Source organism: Oryx dammah, unplaced genomic scaffold (genome assembly GCF_014754425.2).
Source record: "Oryx dammah isolate SB20612 unplaced genomic scaffold, SCBI_Odam_1.1 HiC_scaffold_22, whole genome shotgun sequence".
NCBI classification, from domain to species: Eukaryota; Metazoa; Chordata; class Mammalia; order Artiodactyla; family Bovidae; genus Oryx; species Oryx dammah.
The window spans coordinates 26,162,286-26,186,587 of NW_024070206.1; the positions used below are offsets into that span (position 1 = coordinate 26,162,286).

Below are 24,302 nucleotides of genomic sequence, written 5' to 3' on the forward strand. Positions count from 1 at the left end.
CTCCCTCTCCGCGCGCCCCGCGTCCGGTCCAGCAAAGTTGGTGGCACCCCGGCGCGCGTGGGCATGGTGCACGGCAGGGTCTCCCGGCTCTCGGTCCACGACGTGCGCTTCCCCACGTCACTCGGGGGCCACGGCTCGGACGCCATGGTAAGCACTGTCCGTCCCGGTGCCCTCCCGCCCCGCCGACGCTAGGGCCCCTTAGGCGCGGGGCACCCAGAGGGGGCCCTTTGGAAGGTTTCCCACCTTTGGAACCGTTGCTTTTGTAAGTGGAGTGAAGGTATCTAGAGACTCCCCATCCTCCTAGGTTTTTTTCTTTTTCTTATTGTTCCTTTCTTTGCTGGCATTTAGTATTTCCTGTTTTTACGTTTATGATTCACATTCTGTTGGAAATGCGAATCGTATTTGCAAAACGATGTTGTTGGGGCGCCCCCAGAGAAGCACTAAAACACAGCACGAGTTCCTCCACCGTGATGGAGCCCAGGAAACCCCGACACAGGGTGTTTCAGGTGGTGATCCGTGCCTCCCCTGCAACTTGCTGTGTGGCCAGGAGAAAGCCCTGACTCTCTGGACCTCTTGGGCTCATCTATGAAAGGAAGGAGCCAGTCTGGCTAGGAAACCAGATGAACAAACTCACAGCAGTTGGGTCATGTGAAAGGGGCTCTCATGTTGTTGTTCATTGTTCAGTTGTGTCCCGACTCTTTGCGACTCTATGGACTGCAGCATTCCAGACATCCCTGTCCTTTAAGATCTCCTGAAGTTTGCTCAAAGTCATGTCCATTGAGTCCATGATGCCATGAAGTTCCCGGAAAACATGAGTACAGAGGCTGTGTCACTGTGAAGAGTTAGGTAGATGTCAGCCTTCGGAGAGGCAGTCAAGTGAGCCCTGAAAGGTGTTTTTGTTCCCCAAGAGTGTTAGCAGGGCACTCCACACCCACATCTGCGGTTGCTCCCAAATATGAGTCCTGCCGCCTTGGATCCTCATTGCTCCTCCCCCAGCCCCACGTCCACTCACCATTGGCCACACTGGAAAAACAGAGTTGCCCTGTATGTAATGAATGTGGGAAGCCTCCCTGTTAGGGTAGTGGTTACCTGTTACTGGTGGGGAGTTGAGGGGGATTGGTACTCGAGGACTTTGATTCACACTGTAACGTTTGCCTCTTGAACGTGGAGGGCACATTCCACGTCCTCTGTGTGCACCTGAAACGGCCTCTTGTTTAAAAGTGCTCAAGTGATTTAAAAGAATGTCCTTTGTTCTGAGGTTAGGTTATTCCTGATTTTCAAAACCCTTGTGTCCTTTCTCATAAGATGTTATGAAGTGAAAGTCGCTCAGTCGTGTCTGACTCTGCGACCCCATGGTCTGTACTACTATCCATGGAATTCTCTAGGCCAGAATACTGGAGTGGCTAGCCTATCCCTTTCCCTCCTCCAGGGCATTTTCCCAACCCAGGGATTGAACCTAGGTCTCCTGCATTGCAGGCGGATTCTTTACCAGCCAGGCCACCAGGGAAGGCCAAGAATACTGGAGTGGGTAGCCTATCCCTTCTCCAGCAGATCTTTGAACCCAGAAATTGAACCAGGGTCTCCTGCATTGCAGGCGGATTCTCTACCAGTTGAGCTACCAGGGAAGTCCATATGATGTTATGGTAAATGACCAAAACCACCCATTGGGCTGTCCTTTGTGAATCTCCAAACATCCGTTTGAAGTTACGCTGCATGTAAAATTAAAATACCTGATTTAGGGCAACCGCCTCTGCCTCTCTGTGGGATAACGGCTATGGGGAAACCACACAATCTCTCCAGGCCTAGTTTTTCTAACCTATAAAATGAGTATAGCAGGATCTGCTTTATCCATGTAAATGAGATGTGTGTAGACAGTCTGACACAGAGAAGGCTGTCAGTAGGTGTGACTGTAATTACCGCTTTCCAATGAACTGAAACCTTGACTTTCCTCTTTGACTTTGTAAAGTGTTAAGGTTGCTGGCTTACTGTAGAATAAGAAATGGAATTTGTCTCTAGCCTGAGTGGTTTAGGACATCTGGGTCAGGAGAGATTATATCTGACACCTGCAAGCTCATAAATACTGATGTATATTAGCTCCTAGAGATGCGGTGTGTCTTGTGTGCTCATCCCCAAGTGCCTCCATTGTCATTTTATTTATTTTGGGGGCCGCCCCATAGCATAGGGATCTTAGTTCCCTGACCATGGTTCAAACTCATGCCCCCTGCAGCGGAAGTGCAGAGTCTTAACCGCTGGACCACCAGGGAAGTCCCCCCAAGTGCCTTCTTACTAGGAAGTCTGTGTGGCAGTTCTCAGCAGTATGGCCATGACTTTCAGGATTGCCCCCATCCCACCCAGCCCTACCACCCAGCCCTCACCACATGCTGGATTCAGCAATTCAGCTCCCTCAGCACTTGCCAGCACAACAAGCCTTCCTGGTCACAAGTAGGATATTTTCACGAAGGAGCCCTGAAACTGTTCCCCATACTTGTTCTTGCAAAGGGTTCCAATGATTTCATGTGTGTGTGTGTGTGTTTGTGTGTATTAGGCACTCACTTGTGTCCAATCTTTGCGACCCCATGGACTTGGCCCACCAGGCTCCTCTGTCCTTGGAATGGTTTCTTACCAGCCTTTTAAGAAATGTGGACCACTCAGGCCTTCGATGTTCCAGGCGCTCACCAAGGTTTCAGAGAGCCCAGATCCAGCCGAGCCTACCACCTCCCAGCAATAACTTTTTTCTTTTCCATTGTAGTTTATTACATAATACTAAACATAATTCCCTCTGCTATACAGAGATCTCATTCCTGAGTCTTCCCTCTCACCCCAGGTCCCTCTGCCATCCTCCAGGAAGACATTCCTTTTGTCCATTCAGAGCTCCTGTGTTTGCTTTGGGGAACAAGAACGGTTTCCTCCAATGGGAGCTCTTACTGCATTTGCTCTTATGTGACATCATTACTGGGTTTATTTGGGGATTTCTCACGTTTGCGGGTTTGGGGGGTCATTTCCTCTGCAGCACACAGACCCTGACTACTCAGCAGCCTATGTTGTCTTGGAGACGGATGCGGAAGACGGACTCAAGGGCTATGGAATTACCTTCACTCTGGGAAGAGGCACTGAAGTTGGTGAGTTGGGCCTCTCTTGAGGCCCTAGGATGCCTTCATTTCACTAACATTCCAGTTCTGACCTCATTTGCCTCCATATGTTTGCCGTGAATAAAAACAATGTTTGATGGTTTGCTTATTTCACTGGGATAAATTTTTTAAATAGCAGAATTTGGCTTCTCTCCTTGCAGTTATCCATAGAACTGCAGGCACATCTTTGAAGCTCAGCCCATCTCTCTCTCTGCTGAGCTAGGAGAACCTGAACTGGATGAGCAGCTGAAGGGCTTGAGAGGGGAGACATGTGTTCATGGAACAAGGCTTATTGTGCATACAGAGAGTCTACTTGCTTTTGTGAATCCTCCACATGGAGTTGGTTTCAGGCTTACTGCCCTTCTTTGCAGCAAAGGCCGTAGGTCCTGCCCGGTTTCAGAGCTCTCATTCAGGAAAAGCAGACAATGAAGGCTGCTTGTTGAGCCACAAGTCGGTCTGTCTTTTCTCAGAGCTGGATGAGGGCTCAGCCATGGTCTTGAGCCTCCACATTTTTGGAGACAAGGAAACAGACTCAGACAGCTGTTCAGCTAGTCCTGCAGGACATTTAAGTACAAATTATTTGCTTTTTTTTTTTTTAAAGCATAATTTGGTTTATGCACGCACAAAGAACAAAATTCAATACGTACCAAAAGAAGACCTCTTTGCCAGATCAATTTCACTGAGTCCTTAGGGGCTGAAACAAGGAAATAGATTCTCTGATTTTGGTGGTGACTTGACCCTCTCTCATAGATATTTGCATTGTCAGCCCTCTCCTAGTTGTAGAACAGTCTTGACCCATTGAATGATTTTAATATCATCAAGCAGATAAAAGAGGTGTGTGTGTGTGGGACAAGGGAACCTTTCTTGAACGTTCTGTGGATGCCATTAGGCTGTCCCCACCCCTCCCAGGGTTGCTGTCCAGTCATCCATCAACCAGGCCTTGCATGGATTTCTCCTGTGTGCCCCCGTGTATTACATGTTCTGCCAGGCACCACAGGAATGACTTTACAAGGAGAGAGAGAAAGGGGACAGAGTCCCATGTACAAGGAACAGGAATGCATGAACTTGTCAGGGAGACAGGCGTATAAGAAACGGTAGTGCAGTATGAGAAGGACCATTTGTTTTAAAGTGAGTATGAACTACACAGAAACTGTCCAGGAGGGTCAGGACAGCTTCAGAGCAATGGTGAGGCATTGTGATGAGCCTTGAAGGGTAACCAGGAATTGGCCAGGCAGATGGAGGCACCTGGGCACTGATTCCCAAGTCAACCATTTACTGTCGATGTTTCTCCAGGCAGTGACCACTGACTCCCGCAGGCTGGAGAGCTATGTTTCAGCTTCTCCTGCAATTTGAATTCTCTGGTATAGGTTGAGACCTTTATGAAGCTCTAACCATGCAGGGCGGCCCCCAAAGTTTGTGCCAAACTCAGCAAGCTTACAAGACGCATTCTGGAACAAGTCTTCGGAACCACTGTTAACAGCCAGGACTTGGAACTGTGCTCACTCGGGCCCGCCGTGAAGGGCCTGTGTTTCCTGGTACAGGTGTGCTGCTGAGTTCATGGGGTGGGGGCCTCCCGGACTCCTCCCCACCCCCACTGTCCCTATGGACACCTCCGGCAGGAGAAATCAATTCCCATCTCTCTCTGCCTGGAACAAATGGCTCTTTTGTGGTGACGGAGTTGGCTTCCGCCTGTTTCAGACCACAGCATGACAGAACCATTTTAATTGTGACCTTGCTGCCTTTTTCAGGTGACTCACTGCCATCTCACTGAGCCATTACATGGTGTTTGAATTAAAGTTGAAAAAAATTCCATTAGCTCATCATGGTTCTTCTGCAGCCTTTATCAGCTTACTTAACTAATCATTCTTTTATAATCTAAGGAAACAGTGCTTGCATTACCATGAGGAGAGGGCCTTAATGTGTGAGAGAGGGAGAGGTTATGCTTGATTTTTTTTTTTAAGTATAGATGAGACCAATATAGTTTTTGTATAGGAAAAGAAAAAGAGATGAAAAAAGTGGAATTTTTAAAGAGACTAAATAGCCATAAGGGTTCCTGGCAACATGAGAGCTCAGACCCGCGTTCTTTATAGCCTTTCTGACTTGTCCCTCCCGGGCAGGAGGATCCCAGAGAGTTTCAGGCAGATGTAGTCACAGGAAAGAGCCCTGGCTTCGGTCAACAGTAAGCTGCCTTCAAGGCCCAAGTTTCTCCAGACGGATTTCCCACTCATCTTTTTGGACACCAGAATCAGGATGACTCTGCGACCCCATGGACTGTAGCCTGCCAGGCTCCTCTGTCTGTGGAGTTTTCCAGGCAAGAATACTGGATTGGGTTGCCATTTCCTCCTCCAGGGGATCTTCTGGACCCAGGGATTGAACCTGTGTCTTCTGCATTGCAGGTGGTTTCTTTACCATCTGAGTCACCAGGGAAGCCTGGAGTCAGATCACCACAACCCAGTTTCTCTGGAAGCCACCAAATTTTAGTAAACTTCTTTCAGTGGACTCAGTCTGAGGGAGGAGAATCCACATCCTCTCGATGAATGTATTAGTGTTGTTTGTGCTTCTGTTGGAGCCAAAAAAGATGGGCTCATCCTCAAGGTTCGTTAAATGTATTTGCTCTCTGACACAAACCAGTCTGTTGTGTAACCCTCTCCTTAGTGAGATGGAGGTTTGATGTAGGTATTGATACAGGTCTCTCTGAGCCGCCAGCTTACTCTTCACATCTCTAATCCAAGAGCACCAATCGCCAAGGGGTGAGAGGCGCTCTGTCTTCCCAGAGCTCCAGGGGGTAAATGTCTGAACTGGAATCATTCCGCACCCTAGTAACAAGAGGCCTAGAGAACACGGAAGGTGTGGGGATCAGCCCTAAATACTCAGTAGGAGCACCACCTGAGGGCTGTGTCACGCAGGAGCCAAGCGTATCCCGTGAACATGTTTAGATACTTTCAGAATGTCTTTCTCCTAAGCTCTGTCTAAAGTAATACTGTATCTCTGAGACTACCCTGTGAAGTGATGTGAGAATTTTAATACTGAAGCAACGGCTATGCCAAACAAGTCAGTCAACATTTTTTATAATAAATTAATTGCTTTGAGGCTAAGTTGATTATTCTGGCCATTTAAACATAGACTGTGAGAGTGTTTTATAGATTGAGCAAATGATAGAAGGGTCTTTGCAGAGTTTTGTTTTGTTTTGTTTTGTTTTTTTACTGATTCTTCATCTGAAATAACACTACAAATTCTTATTTAAGTAGAATACCAAAAATAAGTAATTGATGGTAATGCTGACCCAAATGAAGGTTAACCTTCAAATTAGTTTAATGTTCATGAAGTTTTTTCATGTACTTTAACATTTTACATGTAAATATTAAACTAATTGCAAATTCACTTCATCTTTAATATAGTTATATTGTGAATTCAAGATATCTTCCATACTTGACAATGATGAAAAGACATTTCTAAAAATTCTATAAGTCAGTCTTCTTATTCCTTGGGAACAATTTAATAGCAAGATTTTGTTTTGCAGCTAACATATAGACACTTTACAAAGTGAACAGGAAAATGATTTGGGAACATGCTTTAAACTTTCAGGTCTATGGTTCTTTTCATGTGGCAACCAATCAAAATGGATTTGCTCTATTCAGAAATTAAGCTCTGAATATAGGTGAACAACTATTCTGTTTATTAGTTATAACAACCACAGATGACATATTTGAGGCAATTTTTAAAGGCATGTACCTTTTATATTTAAAATTATCTTCATAAAATGCCCACTTTAGTTTGCAGTACTTGCGTGTCTTAATTTATTCACACCAACACTAAAGAAGAATTGTATCCTCTTTCACAGTTGTCTGTGCTGTGAATGCTCTGGCCCCCCACGTGCTGAACAAGGACCTTGGCGACATTGTTGGGGATTTCAGAGGTTTCTACAGGCAGCTCACTAGTGATGGGCAGCTCAGATGGGTAAGGTGTCTTGCTTTGCGAAACTATTCTGTAAATAACATTCCTGAAGTCTCATGTCCTTGGATTGTAACAACTGTGAAAATAGAGACAGGTTTAAGATATTAAGGTAAACATCTTAGTCAGATGAATTAGGGCTTGAACCAGGTGGACGGTCAGTATTTTAAGGTAATCTAGTCCTTTCTGTGAGACTTGACTCTGGACATACTTGGATCCCAAGAGCTATCACTGCCCTTCCAGACCTCATCTCTGCTCCATGAATGGAAAGAAGTGGTCTAGACTCCCTAGAAGAGAAAGTGCCAAATGGGAACCTTTTAGAGAGAAATAATATGAGAAGAAGTGAAGTTGTGGGAGGCAGTTATTAAAGACAGAAACGTTAAGAGAAGAGCGAAAGTTAAGGAGAGAGAAACCAGAGTGCCTTTATGTGTGTAGAACTGTATTTGAACCTTAAGTTCAAAGCATGAAAAAAGTGAGATTCTAGAGATAGAATTTTATCACAGTTAGATCAGAGCTTTCCTGCTGGCTCAGTAGTAAAGAATCTGCCTGCAGTGCAAGAGACCTGGGTTCAATCCCAGCTCAGGAATATCCCTTGGAGAAAGGAATGACAGCCCACTCCTATATTCCTGCCTGGAGAATCCCATGGACAGAGGAGCCTGGCAGGCTACAGTCCATGGGGTCACTAAGAATCAGATACGGCTGAGCGACTAACACTTTAACTTTTTCAAGGTCAGTCCAGTAGCTGACACCTTGCCCGTGTCTCCTGACATCAGCTCTGTCGTCTTCTAACTGTTCAGTCTCCTGAGCACAGAGAAAGGCACCTTGTCCACATTGCCTCGGATTTCATTCTTAACTTCTGCAAACCGAGTGAAACTTGCTTTAAAAGCATCCCCTGGAAGGAGTTCCCATTGGTTGAATCTGAGGCGATTCAATAAAGGTGGTATTTAACTGTGTCATAAATATTTAACTGTTGGCATTTTACTTGTTTTCCTTATTTCTGAATTTTGGTACTTGGAATAAAGACTCTTATTATATCCTTTGCTTTAAGAAAAAAACAATACAGTAGTCATGGCTGATAAATCATTGAATAACCTAAGAGTCCCTGAGTCCATTCAGATAGCAAACAACCGACAAAGGAAAGCTTGTCATTACCACAGAATACAAACTAATATAATGGGAATGACAACGTTAGAAAACCACCATGTTGCAAGCACCATGGTGGTAACTGATCGAGGCAGTGGATGCTAAAACTTAGGGGCAGCGTTAATCTCCTTACTTCGAGAGGGAAATGGTGACCACCCAGTGGAGAAGCCTAAAGGATACTAACTTGCCCTAGCACTAAAAGACAATATGTGCGTGCTCAGTCCTAGCCAACTCTTTGAGTCCCCGTGGACTGTAGCCCGCCAGGCTCCCCTGTCCACGGGATTTCCCAGTCAAGGATACTGGAGTGGTTGCCATTTCCTCCTCCAGGGGGTCTTCCCGACCCAGGGGTGGAACCTGCATCTCCTGCACTGCCGGGTGGATTCTTTATCATCTGGGCCACTAGAGGAGCCCTAAACAGTAACAGCCCTGATAACAGCAACCAGAGTGCAGTGGCAGCATCGCAGTCCAGGCACGATGGGGCTGCAGACAGCCCACCTGGAGGAACACTGGCCTTGAAAATACTGATAAGTATTTTTTTAGAAAAGAAAATTTGCTCCAGATAAAGAGAGACTAAAGTGACATGTCAGCTAAATGCCATTTGTGAATAACAGCACATTATTGAGACCGTTGGTGCAATTTGATTATGGACTGTCTTCATAGATAATAGTGTTCTATCAATATTATATTCCCTGAATTTGATCATTGCACTATGGCTGTGTGAGAGAATGTCCTTGTTTTTAGGAACTATATTCTGAAGTATTTAGGATTAAGGGGGCATGGGATCTACAACTTACTCTCAAGTGACTCGGTAAAATAAATTTTCCTTATGTATTATATTTTATTTACCTGTGTATATATATGTGTGTTTGTGCATGTATATATATGTAAATACAAAGAGAGAGGAAATATACAGGAGTTTTTTGTACTATTCTTGCAGATCTTCTATAGGTAAGAAACTACTGGAGAAGAACTTAACCTCCAAGTGAGTTTCCATTCAGTTCAGTTCAGTCGCTCAGTCGTGTCCAACTCCTTGCGACCCCATGAACGCAGTGCGCTAGGCCTCCCTGTCCATCACCAACTCCCAGAGTTTACCCAAACTCATGTCCATTGAGTTGGTGATGCCATCCAGCCATCTCATCCTCTGTCGTCCCCTTCTTCTCCCTCCTTCAATCTTTCCCAGCATTAGGGCAGAGCTTCCATTGCTGCCTTTAATGCATGAAGCGTGTCCCTGGCTAGGAGACCTAAAGATCCTTTTCTTTTCTAAGAAGTGCTGGTGTGTTTTGTTTCCTAACCAGATTGGTCCTGAGAAGGGTGTGGTGCATCTGGCCACGGCGGCCGTGCTCAACGCTGTGTGGGACCTGTGGGCCAAGCAGGAGGGGAAGGTAATCCTCCAGCAGCATCTCTGACCCCATGGAACATACAGCACACAACAGAGGAACACAACTCCCTCTGCGAGCAAAGGCATGTACAGCAGGCTCCCAGGGGATGTAAGGATTGTTCAATTGTTTGTCTGTCCAGAGGGATATTGGCAGCAGTTGGGACATCATCGGAGTAGGTTAGAAAGGGCTGAGAAAAGCAGGCCACAGAGGTGAGGGCCAGCTGGAGCCAGCGGGTTGGGGCGCCGGCAGGCATTGGTCTGATAGGGGGAATTTGCCACTAGCACATTTATTGTCAGAAAGCACGTGGGTGCCTCACACGTTTTACAAATCTTTTCTTTTCTTCAAGCCTCTGTGGAAGTTACTTGTTGACATGGTAAGTAAATTCTTTAATACTCTGTTTTCCGTAAATGAAATGGATCTCATGGATTCCACACCTTTCAATTATCAGTGGATACATTCAGCATCGTCTCCGGATTAGTCACTGTGCTGCTGATCAGGCAGGACGCACTCGGGTCCAGTATTGCTTCTCTGGTGTTTGAGGAGGCAGAGAGCTGTGCTCACACAGGCAGGGGTGTCTGCTGGGTCCCACCTCCCCAACTCTGGTGCTTCCTTCCACGTGTGATACAAATTCTCAGGCTTCTGTTTCATGACTATGCAAAGGGAATAATCCTAACTTCTCTAGAAACTCGACAGAATTGGTTCAAAGACTAGTTGAGAAAAGTGCTTCAAACTCTGAAGACCAAAGTGTTATTACTAAGATATTACCTGGTCGCTTTGACATCAAAAGTAAATGCCAGATCAGACCCTTGAGGAAGGAGCCCAGGGTGAATTCTAAGGATAGGCCTCTGCCCTTTCCTTTCTCCCTGACATGTTGATACCAGGGACAAGCATCTCACTGCCCAGGAGGAGGAAACTGGGCAGGTTAAAGGGAGTGAACATCAGACCCAGGCAGACCTGGCTTTCAATCCGGGCTCCACCACTTGCTGGCTGTGTGACCTTCAGCATGCCACTTAACCTCTCTGAGCTTCAGCCACCTCGGGGCAATGTCTTGGACGGTCACTGAAAATCTGGTGGTTAACAAAGGCCCTGGTTATTATTTGGCCTGATAATTAAGGAGAAACAAAGAACCGTGGCCTTGAAGTTTGTTGAGGAAAGTGGAAACGAAAGGCCATCACATTATTTCTGACATGGTTGCAAGTGGCATGGGGGCATCACCTGAAGGAAAGGGCATGGACCTCGTGGGCCACCTGCAGGCTCTAGGCTGGCCTCTCCAGGGAGGTGCCTGAGGTGGCCCCCAGAATTGAATGATCTGACGACCACTAGGAGGTAACTGAGAGATTGCCCTGCTGTGGAGTTTTCATTCTTTTGGATCCTGTTCCCTATGTCAAAGCCAGTGGTCTTAAAAGCAGCAGAATCTCCACGTTCAAAGGGCTTTGATGACACTGAAGGGTCACAGTGGCCTAGGTACTGTTAGTCACGGTACAAGCTGCTTCCCAACAGACTGACTTAGATTGGTGGGGGGAGGTCTCAGCCAGAGGCCCAGCTGAGAGTGTGGGCCTCTCCAGAGAGGGCAGAGCCCCGAGGGCAGGGTGGGAGGAGGGGGCCCAAAGGTCCTTTCCTGGACAGAATGAGCCCAGGCCCAGCGTAAGCAGATTCTTAGAACCGAGATCCACTTGTGGACTGACTTGGGCCTTTCCATCCTGCCATCTCGCCGCCAGGACCCCCAGACGCTGGTGTCCTGCATCGATTTCAGGTACATCACTGACGTCCTGACAGAGGAGGAGGCCTGCGGTGAGTCGACCCCACACACCGGGAGCTTCCTGGTCCATTCTGACCTGGCAGCTGCCAGGCCCAGAGCCTTGTTGTCTAAAAGAGAATGACACTTTTTATTTTTTCCAGAAATTCTGCGGCAAAGTCAGGTCGGGAAAAAAGAGCGAGGTGGGTTGTGAGGAAATTCCCTCGTTGTTTCTCTGGTTGTGCACCTCTGCAGGTCCCTGTCCTTGGGGGCTCGCATCACGTGCCCCCCTCCATCCCCCGCACACAGGTGGTTGGGTACGGACACAGCAGCCTCCAGGGGTGACCTCTTAGGCCAGAGTTCACCTCGGCCACTGCCAGGAGCAGGGCTGGCTTTAGAGTCACACCACACGGCCGGGGAAGGCTTGGCCAGCGGGGCCTCCCAGAGGATAACCGGGCCCCAATGTGTCATCCTCGGGGCTGGGGGATGAGGATGCACAGGGCAGGCAGAATAGCTGGATTCTCCACGGGAGCACTTCAGCCACAGATGATTCTAAAGCTGGAGGTCCCGCGGATGCAAACTGTTGAAGATGGTTTTGTTTCTGCAGAGGAGCAGATGCTGGCACACGGCTACCCCGCCTACACCACGTCGTGCGCCTGGCTGGGCTACCCTGATGCCACGCTGAAGGAGGTGGGCTGCGGAACCAGCTTCTGTAGACAGCAGATGGGACATTTTCCTCTTGGCCTTCCTGAAGCATTGTGGGTTCCAGGCTTCATCCTGGATACGTGGACACATTCCACATAAAAGGAGAGCTGTTTCCCTTGTGGACGCAGGGCTCTGTAGCCCGGTGAGCCCGCCTCGGCTCTGGAGGCAACGGTGTGACCTTGTATAACATGACCCCTGACCATGCTCTGCCTTGGTTTCCTCACTACAAGGTGGGAAATGATAGCTGTCCCAGGGGTAGTTTTGAGGATTCTGATGAACGCTGCCCTGTATGATGCTCACAGACCAGAGGTGGCCCGTGGCTGCATCACTCCCCTTTCTCATCGCCCTGTGCTCACCGGCAGCTGACAGAGAAGGGGGACTAGCTTCTGGCTGTCACTGTTTCACCAGCTCGGTCTGTGGGTGCTGCTGCAGACTATCCCAGCTTTAAAAAGACGGGCAGAGACGCTCCATTCCCCCCACCAGGGGTGTTGTGACAATGAATGAAGCGGTTCCCATAGAGATGAGGCAGGAAAGCCACCAAACAGCCTTGCTCTGTTGGCTAAGCTGTTTGTGCTCTGAATTTCAACAACATGTGGTTGTTCTGGTTCACTGTGTGGCTGTAGCGTTTGTGAAGCCGAGTCAGAGACGACTGAGGTGCTGCTGAGACCAGGGAGGGTGTGTGGTGATGGCTCTGCTCCTTCTCCCACAGCTCTGCAGCGAGGCACTCAAGGACGGCTGGACCAGGTAACTCATTTGGGTGATTGTGAACTTGACTCTGCAGTTGGCAAGTGAGGCCAGTTGTGGAGAGGAGCCAGGAGCCAAGGGAACCAGGGAGGTCAGGATTCGCCAGGAGCAGCCTGGCATGTTGGGACCCAGAAGTTTCATCTGAGGCCCTTTGTCCAAAGATAAGATATGAGCCTAGTTAGAATCTTGGAACATCAGAGTCAAAAAAGATCACTGATTTCCAGCTTTATCCAAAGACAAGTCTAGTTAGAATCCCGGCGTATCAGAGTGAAATGAGATCACTGATTTCATGCATCCATCCAGAATAGAAAGCCACTCTTTACTGCAGTACCAAGCGTTGATTCAGCTTCTGTTGAAAACATCCAGATGCACGGAGCTTGGTAGGGAGTCTGTGTGTAATTGAAGGGCTCTGAGTATTAGAAGAGCTTTGATGTAATGAACCCTGGACTCCCCTATACCTTCCAGCCACTCGTCCCAATGATTCTCCTGGGAATTCTCCCAAGAGCCAAGCTCCTCCTCTTCCCCAGGCCACCTCCTCTCCAGCCTACCCCTCTGCACTTCTCAGCTGTCCTGCTGTGTGGTTACAGACCCCTGGGCATCCTGGGGTTTCCTCTGGGTTAGCTGTGGTTGTCCATGGCTACTGCGAGTCCATACATCCGGCTCATGGTGGACGGTATGCCTGCCACTTGGATTTCTGCATGAGCCTGGCCACCTGCCTCCTCCTGCTCCAAGAGTGGTCTGTGGAGCAGGAGTGCCAGCTAGCCCTGCTGCAGCTGTGGTAGATTAACAAAATTATTTGTGTAGGTTGCTTGATGAATGATAAGGACTTTAAAAAGTCTCCAATTAACTTAAAATGCAGAATCTTGAGCTTAACCCAGACCTGCTACATCAAAATCTGTATTTTTTGTGACTTAAAAAAAAAAGTTTTCATTGGAGTATAGCTGGTTTACAAAGTTGTTAGTTTCAGGTGTACAGCAAAGTGAATCAGTTACACATGCATCCACTTTTTGGGGGGTTCTTTTCCTATATAGACCATTACAGAATATTGAGTAGAGTTCCCTGTGCTATACAGGAGGCCCTTATTAGTTATCTGTTTTATAAATAGTAGTGTGTATCTGTCAGTCCCTGTCTCCCAGTTTATCCCTCCCCCACCCCCTGGTAACCGTGTTTTTCCTACATCCATGACTCTACTTCTGTTGTATAAATAAGTTCATTTGTAACTTTTTTAGATTCCACTTAGCACTCTTGCCTGGAAAATCCCATGGACGGAGGAGCCTGATAGGCTACAGTCCATGGGGTCGCAAAGAGTCGGACACGACTGAGCAACTTCACTTTCACTTTATAAGTGATACATTTTTTGTCTGACTTCACTCAGTATAACAATCTCTAGGTGCATCCCTGTGGCTTCAAATGGTAATTTTTCATTCTTTTTTAGTGGCTGGGTAATACTCCATTGTATGCATGTACCAAAAATCTGCATTTTGACAAGATCCCTGGGTGATTTGCATGCTCAGGAAACATTGAGAGGCAGTGAATTCCTGTTGACTCCTCAGCTAAGTAAAGGGCTAGGGAAGTGAGAACTTGATGGAGGCAACATGGAGCACTGGAAAGACACTTGGGATGTGGTGGATTTGGAATCAACATTGTGCCTTTTCCCCATTCCCTGTGAGTACCTGCTGTGTGATCATGGGGAAATTGCTCAACCTCTCTGAACCTTGTTTTCGCTCTAAACCGGGAATAATAGATTTCATGGTTCTCCTCAAAGTTGCTGTCTCTGAAAAGGACCAGCATGGCTGGGGTTGGCAGCAGGTGCTCGTAAGTGCTGGCACCTTTCTTCCCTCTGAGTAGCTGGGAGAGGCTGACAGTGACCACTGGGGGTCAGAGAAGGCCCAGGAGAGATATCCTAGGCCCCTGAGCTGAGTCCTCCTGAGACTTCCACCCAGGATGGAAATGTCATCTTCAGTGTTTGGTGCTGAGCACAGAGGATGTAAGAGGGGCTTTCTGTCAGCACACAGGGTGGGCGTAGTGGAATGTAGGGAACCTCAGGCCATCCAGGCTCCAGAGCAGCAGGCTGATGCCTGCCTGCAGGACAGAAACTAGTGAGCGAGGGGAGAGGAATTGGCTCACCTGCCAGGTCTGACCACACCTCTTTTGTTGTTAACTCCCTTCCATGGCGGGCACAGCAAAACCCACCGTGTTATTCAAGTTCTAGTGCTCTGTCCACTCCTGGACTTGAGGTCAGCAGGTCATCTAGAGTTACTGCCCTGATACTGAGTAGAGAGAGATGCTTACAGGGTTATTTTTGGGTGGCTTGTCTGAACACTGATTGGGAAAGGGCAAGAGTTTACTGGAAGACAGGACCTATAAATTACTGAAAGTCACTTCTGCAGAAAATCCAACTGTCTTCACTGAGTCAGAGAACAGATCTAAATTGTGAGATGAAATTTATGTTACAGGTTTAAGGTAAAAGTTGGTGCCGATCTCCAGGATGACATCCGTAGATGCCGACTCATCAGGAACATGATTGGGCCTGAGAAGACACTGGTAAGTACCCTCCCCGGCCGCTGAGAAGCAAGCAGCCTCTTAGGAGGCCTCTGCTGTCATGTCCGGCTCTTTGCGACCCCATGGACTGCAGCCCACCAGGCTCCTCCATCCCTGGGATTCTCTAGGCAAGAGTACTGGAGTGGGTTGCCATTTCCTTCTCCAGGGGATCTTCCCGACCCAGGGGTCAAACCCACATCTCTTACATTTCCTGCATTGACAGGCGGTTTCTTTACCACTAGTGCCACCTGGGAAGCCTCTGGCTAGGGCCAAAACACAAGCTGCTTCAAGCAAGGATTAAAGAACATTGGGAATTTTTAACACTGTATGTCAGAGGTACAGCTTTGAGGTCTCGGAGTAGGCAAATCTTAAAAAAAGCTGAAAACCAACAAACACAAGTGAGGGGGTAGATAGTTGCTAACTGTTTTATTCTGCAGAACCATTCAATAAGATAAATTTAGAGATTGTTCCTTTGTGCTAGTGTGGCTGTGCCTGAACAAACAGCTCTCCCATTGGTGCCCCAGTGTGTCAATCATTTAATCCCCCTTCTTAACAAATCCGCCCAGCTGCCTTTGGGTAGGTGGGTTTCTGGGAGCCACTGCTCAAGAATCTGGAACTTTTGGTGCGATAAATGTAAGGATCAGCCACTCCTGTGTATTTTTATGTTTCTTATTACGTCTAAAATATTTTTCTAACAGAATGTCACAAGACAATAGTTTTAAATTGTTTTGGAAGCATGTTTCATAAAATAAAAGTTTGAGTCCTTGACCTAGGATTAAAAGCCCCATTATTTGTATATGAATTAACACCATTTTTGTCTTCTGAGGTCATCCTCATCTAAATAATTTATGACACAGATCGATTCTGGGTGTACCACTCAGCATGTTCTACCAGAGAAATCCGTCTCTGGGTCTGACTTGGCCAAGCGTGATGATGTCAGAGACGGAGAGGCCCTTTCTTACCTCTGCACACTCAGCACCTGGCTTCCAGAGGCCCAGACTTGACTTATTGCAAGTTACTCCTTTGCATGTCAGCTTTCCTGTCTGTAGGATGGGTTAATATGAACTGCCCCATAAGAGTTATTATGACATTAAATGGGACAGGATCCGCAAAATGCCTGGTGCAGTAGGTGCTTAATGATACAGTTGGGGTTTATTATCGTGCCAACCAGAGTAGACAGTAGCCAATAAGAGACCATTGAGAACAAACAGCATTAACTGTGAGTGATTCAGAATGTGATGAAACAGTTCCTACAAACTATGAACCTTGCAAGACAAATGTATTTTGGTGGTTTCTAAATGCAGGCTGGGCTTCCCAGGTGGCAAAGTGGTAAAGAAAATGCCTGCCAATGCAGGAGACATGGGTTCAGTCCTTGGCTCAGGAAGAGCCCCTGGAGGAAATGGCAATGCACTCCTGTATTCTTGCCTGGGAAATCCCATGGACAGAGGAGCCTGGTTGGCTACATGGGGTCACAGTCAGACATGACTGAGCATATATGCACAAACGCAGATCAGGCTGGAGCTTCAGAGCCAGCCAGCGCTTCTGGGCCCAGCCCAGGGCACTTCTGGATCTTGCAGCAGCTCCCTGTCAGGCTCATCTCAGCGGCCCCCTTTGTTCGGTTACATGCTGAGCCCCACAGTCGTGGCACTGAGTGACCGTGAGCAACAGACAGCACTTCCTCCCTGAAGGCACAGCCCTGCAGCAGGGTCAGCAGTGGGCAGGCCTCCACTCGAAGAGTCTCTCTCCCCTTTCAGATGATGGACGCCAACCAGCGCTGGGACGTGCCTGAGGCCGTGGAGTGGATGACAAAGCTGGCCGAGTTCAAGCCACTGTGGATCGAGGAGCCCACCTCCCCTGACGACATTCTGGGACACGCTGCCATTTCCAAGGTAGAGAAACTGCTGCTGCCAGAGCAGTGGTCTCAGACCCTAGGATTCCTGGGCTTGTTCCCTCTCACATTGCTATTTATCCTACAGAGAGTAATCACTAAAAGTTAAAGGCTACCAGCAACCCAGAGGTCACCAGACCTGATTCCTGTACTTGGTAAACACAGAAATGACTGATGTTCAGATCTTTGACTCACCCAGACTGAAACAAAGTGGAGGTTTGCTAAGGTCAAGGTCAGGTGGACCCATAGAAGGCTGCCTCTGTTTCCCCTAGAGTCCTTGAACCAGGGCAGATCCACCCAAACTGGGGGCCCTCTTGGCTTCTCTCCCCTTCAGGTGTCAGAACTCAGTGCATGAGAATATGAGAAACATCCTGTGTCTCAGGGAGTCTCCCATTAGCTAGGTTCACAGCACTGACTATGAAGCCAGAGGGGGTCACTTATAAAGGAGTCGGGGGGAGGAACAAGCTGTGGGATGTGAACCTGTGATGCCATCAGACCCAGGAGGTCCAGTGCCCCCCTTCTGCGGCACCTGAAACATCACACAGCTCCAAAGCAGGGCTCTTTCCTTTTTACAGCTCTAAATAGCTGAACAGCCAAAAAATATTTTCAAACATTAGGAGTGTCAGTTCAAAAGCAGTAAAGTGACATCAGGTTGCCTTGTATTCACAGGCACTGGCCCCCTTGGGCATCGGCGTGGCCACAGGGGAACAGGTAGGTGGCATCTCCTTGGGGTGGCACACACTGGCACTGTGTGGACACTGCCCACGAGGCTACACCACCTGTGTTCTGTGATGGGAGGGGTTTTTAGTCTAAGAAATGGGGTTACTTTACAGCAAGACATGGTCAAGAGTTTGTAGATTCTTCTACAATTCCTGTGACCCAGGTCACTGATCTTTTTCAAAGCATCTCATTGGAATTTACAAGGCAGCAATTTAAAGCTGCAGGGGTATAATAGACACTGTTTAAGAAGATCAGCCTTGAAACACCGTGTTACCTCTGTGCTTGTCAACAAGCACAAGCGCCTGCCAAAACCCGCGGACTGCCCACGTGTGGCGCTGTGTGAGGAGCAGGTTCTCGGCTCTCCTCGCCAAGGGAGCAGCACTCTTCCGCCCTGTGTCTGTTCGTCGCCCGGGTCACCTGCTCACCGCAGTCCTCGTATCTCATCCCGATGCTGCTTCTCCCACTCACCACTGCCTGTGGTGGTCACGCCCTGATAGATGGTCTTTTATGCGACACACAAGAGACAGACACACACAGTCTTACGGTCTTTTACATGAGACACATACTTCTGCCAGCAGACTTGTAATGAAGTGAGCAGGAGGTCCCCTCCTGCCTGTCAGGGCTCGCCTCACGCCCACTGAGGATGAAGAATGCATACAGTCCAGGCTCCCAGGAGGCCACTGCTGAGTGACTTGGAGTGGGCACGGTGCCAGGTTCATAGACCCTGAAGGCGAGGGCTGACTCTCCTGCTGGTGTGTTTTAATTCTCTTTCTAGTGCCACAATAGAGTGATATTTAAGCAACTCCTACAGGCGAAAGCCCTGAAGTTTCTGCAGATCGACAGCTGCAGGCTGGGAAGTGTCAACGAGAACCTCTCGGTGTTGCTGATGGCCAAGAAGTTTGAAAGTAAGGGTGCCATGGGGCTGCGGACCAGGCATCATCTCCCCACACATCACATACCCTACTTCCCTCTGGAGTTGCCATGCTGACTTTTTTCTAACTCAAGCTTAATCAGAGAATCTTTGATTTTCGGTCCTAAATATTAATGATACCATCACCTGAAGACACTAAGAAAAGCCACAGATTCCCCCTTCACACCTCCCCCTCTGCCCTCCTTGGCATTGCGCGGCAACCTGTCTACACTTCTAGCTCCCGTGTGCCCGCACGCCGGGGGAGTTGGCCTCTGTGAACTGGTGCAGCATCTGATCATATTTGACTTCATATCCGTCTCTGCAAGCCTCCAAGACAGGTCAGTGATGTGGCGTTTCCATCAGTATTGCCTCTCAGTCCAGACAGAACCCTGGCCACTTGGCACATCCTAGAACTCAGTTTAGAGACCCACCACTAAATACAGTCTTGTTTCTTTTAGAGGGTGGTTTCCTGGTAGCTGTTTTCCAGGTACATAAGTTGGGGCAAGCGGGGGGGAGTTGCAACCAAATGCAAACCCAAAACCCAGCTCCTGTTTCTGACTTTGTACAGCCTCGCTTTCATCACATGCTCTCTGCCTCTGTCCAGTCTCTTCCCAACTCTGGAGTCTTCATCATCTGGCTTCATCTTTTAGTTCCATCTCATTTCTCAACATGCCCCAGATGAGCTTTAAATTAGGACAGTCTCCTTCCAGTCACCTGCACACATACGGTTTTACTATGCTTTTGTTTCTTCCCGGAATTAAATACCGTACTTCAGACAGATCACTAGGAGTATGTAGTGAGGGCATGAAGACATGCCTGGGAAAGGTGAACATCAAGTTCAAGACTGAGAAATGGGACCTGGGAGGGTCTACAGGGACTTCTATAAAGCAGTGTTTGGTTCTTCAGCTGAATTCTAATACACCTGAGAGATTTTAAACTCTAAAAACCACCACTTCTAGGGTTTTCTGCCTCCCCTATTTCAGTTCCGCAAAGCAGGAACAAGGAGAGGGGTGGGTTTCAACCAACCTTGAAAGGTCCTGCAGGCTTTGAGGGATGAGAAAACGGGCAAAGGATTTGCCTAGAACCATGGGGTATCAGCCACCCCTCGACCGAGTCCATCTCTCTCAGCGGTGTTCGGCCCTCTGCCCAGCAGCCCATCTAACTGAAGGCATTGTTACTCCAACCTGATTCCTTCCTCCCAGGATGTGTGAATATGTCGACCACCTGCATGAGCATTTCAAGTATCCTGTGCTGATCAGGGAGGCTTCCTACATGCCTCCAAAGGTGAGCCTGTGGTGCCCCCCACCCCCAGGCACAAAGCTTGGTCTCCTCGAATCTGTTTTCATTATCTAGAAACAAATGGTTCTTTAGTCTTAAGTCCCCAGGCACAAAGGTCAGGGTTTGGGGTGAAATGGACCCTGACAAGGCTTCTCTCCCGGCAGCCTTTCCCCACTAGCTGGACCTGAAAACACACACTCCTTACCCCCCACCCCGTGCAACAGAACTAAAAACCAGGAACCATCTAGCAAGTTAGCAAAAGGTTTTGACTGTACCTTAAAAAAAAAAAAAAATCTGCTTCATTGACCCTCCTGTTCAAAAGATCGGGGCTAATTTTCACCAGCAGGGGTGGAACTAACAAAGAAGTATGATTAGTTAACTAATCCTGAGAAGTAGCAGGGTACCTCTCCCCATTTCAAACAGCCTACAAACTTAACTTTTAAAAATGTTAATTCAGTTGCCTCTGGCTGAGACTTAAAAGCATTTCTTGGAGCAGCAGAAATAAGTAAAATAAATGACTTTTGTTCTGGGAGGTTATTAACAACTCCATTTTTTTGTCTTTGATAGGATGCTGGTTATTCAACAGAAATGAAGGAGGACTCGGTAAAGAGACACCGCTATCCAGATGGTGAAGTCTGGAAGAAGCTCCTAACTGCTCAAGGGAATTAAGTGCTCAGCTCTGACACCTTTTGCTTTAAGTGAAAAGGTTTAAGATTTCTTGGGTCTGGTTTTACAAAAATGGAAAAAAAAAAAATCATCCTACCAATCAAGACAAGTTCAGCTAAAAGTCATACTGACCTCAGGGATCAGCTTAGTCATCATTATTACTTGATTATTTTAGCAGAAAAAATTCTCCTGTGTAGTATTTAAACAAAAATAGCTCCAATTAATTCAAAGTACAGGAAGATGTTCTTAAATTTTCCATCACACACTGATACCTAGACATTGAACTGTACTTTGAAAACAAGCAGCATGCTGAAATACTTCCTTAATCTTTTTAAAAACACGCTTGTCATAAATTAGTGTAATACAAACAGTGCTGCAGCACTGTGCAGTATCTGCTCTGCAACAAAAGTTTAAAAAAATCAGATAGCCCTGAGGTGGTTTAGCATCTTTCTCTTGCTCAGTGTGAGCTATTAGAGAATTCACACTGTGCTGAAGCTAATGATGGTAAAATGGTATCAGACTATTTTTTATAACCCTTAAAGCCTTTATTCTAGATAATCATTGTTTTTTAATGATAAAGCCAGAATTAAATGAAACCCAGAAAAAATAGGGCGAACTGGCTTATTCAGCATTTCTAAAATATACCCTATCTAAGCCACATCCAAACCAGAACACAGCACATGTGTGTTTATTTAGGAGGGTTCAGTTAATCTACTTTAGGCAGGAACTACAGTTTTAAGAAACATGAATGCAGAACATTTATTGTGGCAAGATATAAAACTTTAAACATTCATAACCACCCTAGGCATTAACATGACTGATGGGTGTTACCCAGCTTGCTCAGATTTGGGGAAATAGTTCTATATAATTCTTGAAATGCACTGACCATTTTCCTAAAAACACTAGGAAATTTGAATTAATATAAATTCTCTTTCCTGTCTTTATTCAAAATCACTGCATGTATAGACACCCTCAGCGAGTCACCCAAACCCAAGGCCTTTTATTACTAAGAGAACAACACAGCTCTTATTTGCCAGTGGCAACATTCTTAAAAGTTAATGGATAATAACCAACAGATCACTAACAGGTTTTGACCTAGATCCTTCGCCTTTACAGCCAAGTGAACTTTTACCTGGGTGTAAATATCCTTCAAACAACGCCTTTAAAAGCACTCTAGACAGCCATTTCCATTTTAATAGTCGGGTGAGGATTGTAGCCTTCAATCTGAAAGTCTTCAGCCTTGAAGTCATCGATTGTCTCAACTTTTCGAAGGATTTTGAGCTTGGGGAAAGGCCTTGGTTCTCGCTGAATCTAAAAACAACATAAGACCATTATTTTCCCAGATCCGTACGCCCTGCTTTAATTTTTGCTCCCCATGTCCCTTCATGAAACAAATCACAGTATTTTACCAGGAAAGTATTATTTTGCAGGGGTGGAATACCGAAAATACCTCATCCCTCGTTACTCAATGCTGCTGACCCATTCTCTCACCCCGTGGAGAGTGAAGGGTGATCAGTGGATCACATGGTGTCAGTAGCCTTGGTGGTTCGCTGGCTTTAAGTTCTTAAATTTGTTAAAAACAGGGCACGGTCTTTTACTTAAAGAAGTAGTTACAGGATGTTTACTTGAGTCCCATGATGCCTAGCCCAACTGTCCCTGGCAGAAAGGACAAGGAAAGAGGACACATGTTGACAACTGACAGGGATAAAGCCAGGACTCCTGGGCTGGACAGACAGCAGCAAGGAGGATGAGGACACAGGGCACGCCCTCCTCCTCTGTCAGCACGACTGGAGTATCTGGACGAACCCTGGGGTCACCCTCTCCCAGATCTAACCAGAAGGGGCTAAACGTTTCTGGTTCAAGTTTTTTTCCTTCGGAGTTCATTAAGACCGACACTCCTTTTCTAAAATTGCCACTTAAATCATCCTTTGTTGAAAATAAACTGGCTTAAAGGCTTAATAAGACAACACTATAAAACTCCTAGAAGAGAACACAGGTAAAATATTCTGATATAAATCATACCAACGTTTTCTTAGGTCTCCCAAAGCAATAGAAATAAAATCTAACTTACAAGCTTTTGCACAGCTTGTAAGATGTGCAAAAGGAAACCATAAAACTAAAAGAATCTACAGAAAATATTTGTAAACAATGGAACTGACAACGGCTTAATTTCCAAAATATACAAACAGCTCTGTAATACACTCAACAACAAGAAAAACCCAATTTCAAAATGGGCAGATGACCTAAAGAGACAGTTCTCCAAAGAAGATACACAAATGGCCCAAAGGCACATGAAACAATATTCAACATCACTGATTAGAGAAATGCAAATCAAAGCCACAATTAGGTACCACCTCACACCAGTCAAAATGGCCATCATTAAAAAGTATAACAAATGCTGGAGAGGGTGTGGAGAAAAGGCAATCTTTCTATACTAGTAGTGGGAATGTAAACAGATGCAGCCACTGGTGAAAACAGTATGAAAAGTTCCTCAGGAAACCAAAAATAGTTACCATATGACCCAGCAGTTCCACTCCTGGGCATGTATCTAGACAAAACTGTAATTCAAGGATACATGCACCCCTGTATTCACAGCAGCATTATCCACAATAGCCAAGACAAGAACACAACCTAAATATCCATCGACAAATGGATAAAGATCAGGTTTGTGTATGTGTATATATCTGCACACACATATATATATACACACACACGTATACACACAATGGAATACTCAGCCATAAATAAGAATGAAATGCCATTAGCAGCTACATGGATGGACCCGGAAATCATACTAAGCAAAGTCAGAAGGACAAATACCACATGACGTCACTTCAGTGTGGGATCTAACATGATACAAATGAACCTATCCCTGAAACAGAAACAGTATCATGGACAAGAGAAGAGACTGGTGGTTTCCAAGGGGGAAGGGAGTGGAGGGCTGGGACTGGCAGGTACAAACTGGTACACACAAAATGGGTAAATAAGAACCTACTGTACAGCACAGGAACTACATTCAATATCCTAGAGCAAACCATAATGGGAAAGTATACACGTGCAGCACCTCACAGCACCTGTCCCATTCGGTGTCTGTGGCCACTGAGGCCCATCTGCCTGGTCCCTGCCTGTCCACCACCATCCACAAACCTGGAAGCCTGTCCTCTTAGCTCCATCAGAGCCTGGAGGAGAACATCTATTACAGGAGGGACCCTGCCCATGTGGACAAGGTCTCAAGAGAAGGTACCAGACCCCAAAGAGTGACAGGTACATTTCTTACCTGAGTCTTCAGTGGCTCGATGTGATTCAGGTAAATGTGTGCATCTCCCAGAGTGTGTACGAAGTCACCTGGCTAAACCCCACAGAAGAAAGCGAAACTGTCAAGGCTTTAGTTCGAGTTCCTTTATAACACCTCATGTAAAAAAATGTGAGCATGCAGACATCCCAAAGCTCTTCACAAATTTAACCAGTATCGCTTTTGAGAAAAGTTGATCCAAAGTCATATTAAATGCTCCAG

At 46.8% G+C, this 24,302-nt stretch overlaps 2 protein-coding genes across 5 annotated transcripts in view; one reads left to right on the plus strand and one right to left on the minus strand.

Annotated features, from left to right (window-relative positions):
• On the plus strand, positions 1-21,714 carry ENOSF1 (enolase superfamily member 1). Of its 4 annotated transcripts, XM_040264693.1 has the most exons (16): positions 1-147; positions 3,011-3,119; positions 6,970-7,085; positions 9,518-9,604; positions 9,948-9,974; positions 11,320-11,392; positions 11,501-11,539; positions 11,944-12,026; positions 12,751-12,785; positions 15,242-15,329; positions 17,081-17,215; positions 17,884-17,925; positions 18,710-18,839; positions 19,083-19,182; positions 20,047-20,128; positions 20,690-21,714. In XM_040264693.1, exons 1-16 carry the CDS (start codon positions 64-66, stop codon positions 20,789-20,791), a joined length of 1,332 nt encoding a protein of 443 aa, XP_040120627.1. In that variant the 5' UTR covers positions 1-63; the 3' UTR covers positions 20,792-21,714. The 4 variants fall into 4 exon arrangements, with proteins under 4 accessions (XP_040120627.1, XP_040120629.1, XP_040120628.1 ...); XM_040264695.1 differs by lacking the exon at positions 19,083-19,182 and having other exon boundaries at positions 20,690-21,708; XM_040264694.1 differs by lacking the exon at positions 9,948-9,974 and having other exon boundaries at positions 20,690-21,704.
• TYMS (thymidylate synthetase) overlaps positions 21,522-24,302 on the minus strand; it is a 13,376-nt gene continuing 10,595 nt past the window's right edge. Inside the window, exons 6-7 of the mRNA XM_040264697.1 lie at positions 24,066-24,137; positions 21,522-22,099 (exon numbers count right to left, since the gene is read on the minus strand). Coding sequence (XP_040120631.1) covers positions 21,962-22,099; positions 24,066-24,137 — 210 coding nt within the window. The 3' untranslated portion in view covers positions 21,522-21,961. The remainder of the gene's footprint in view (positions 22,100-24,065; positions 24,138-24,302) is intronic.

Excerpts from the sequence above, each read along its gene's own strand:
- ENOSF1 (XM_040264693.1), top strand. The coding sequence starts at position 64 with ATGGTGCACGGCAGGGTCTCCCGGCTCTCGGTCCACGACGTGCGCTTC. Across the intron at positions 12,786-15,241 it reads CTCAAGGACGGCTGGACCAG|GTTTAAGGTAAAAGTTGGTG; the intron begins GTAACTCATTTG and ends TTTATGTTACAG. Across the intron at positions 18,840-19,082 it reads GATGGCCAAGAAGTTTGAAA|CTCCCGTGTGCCCGCACGCC; the intron begins GTAAGGGTGCCA and ends CTACACTTCTAG.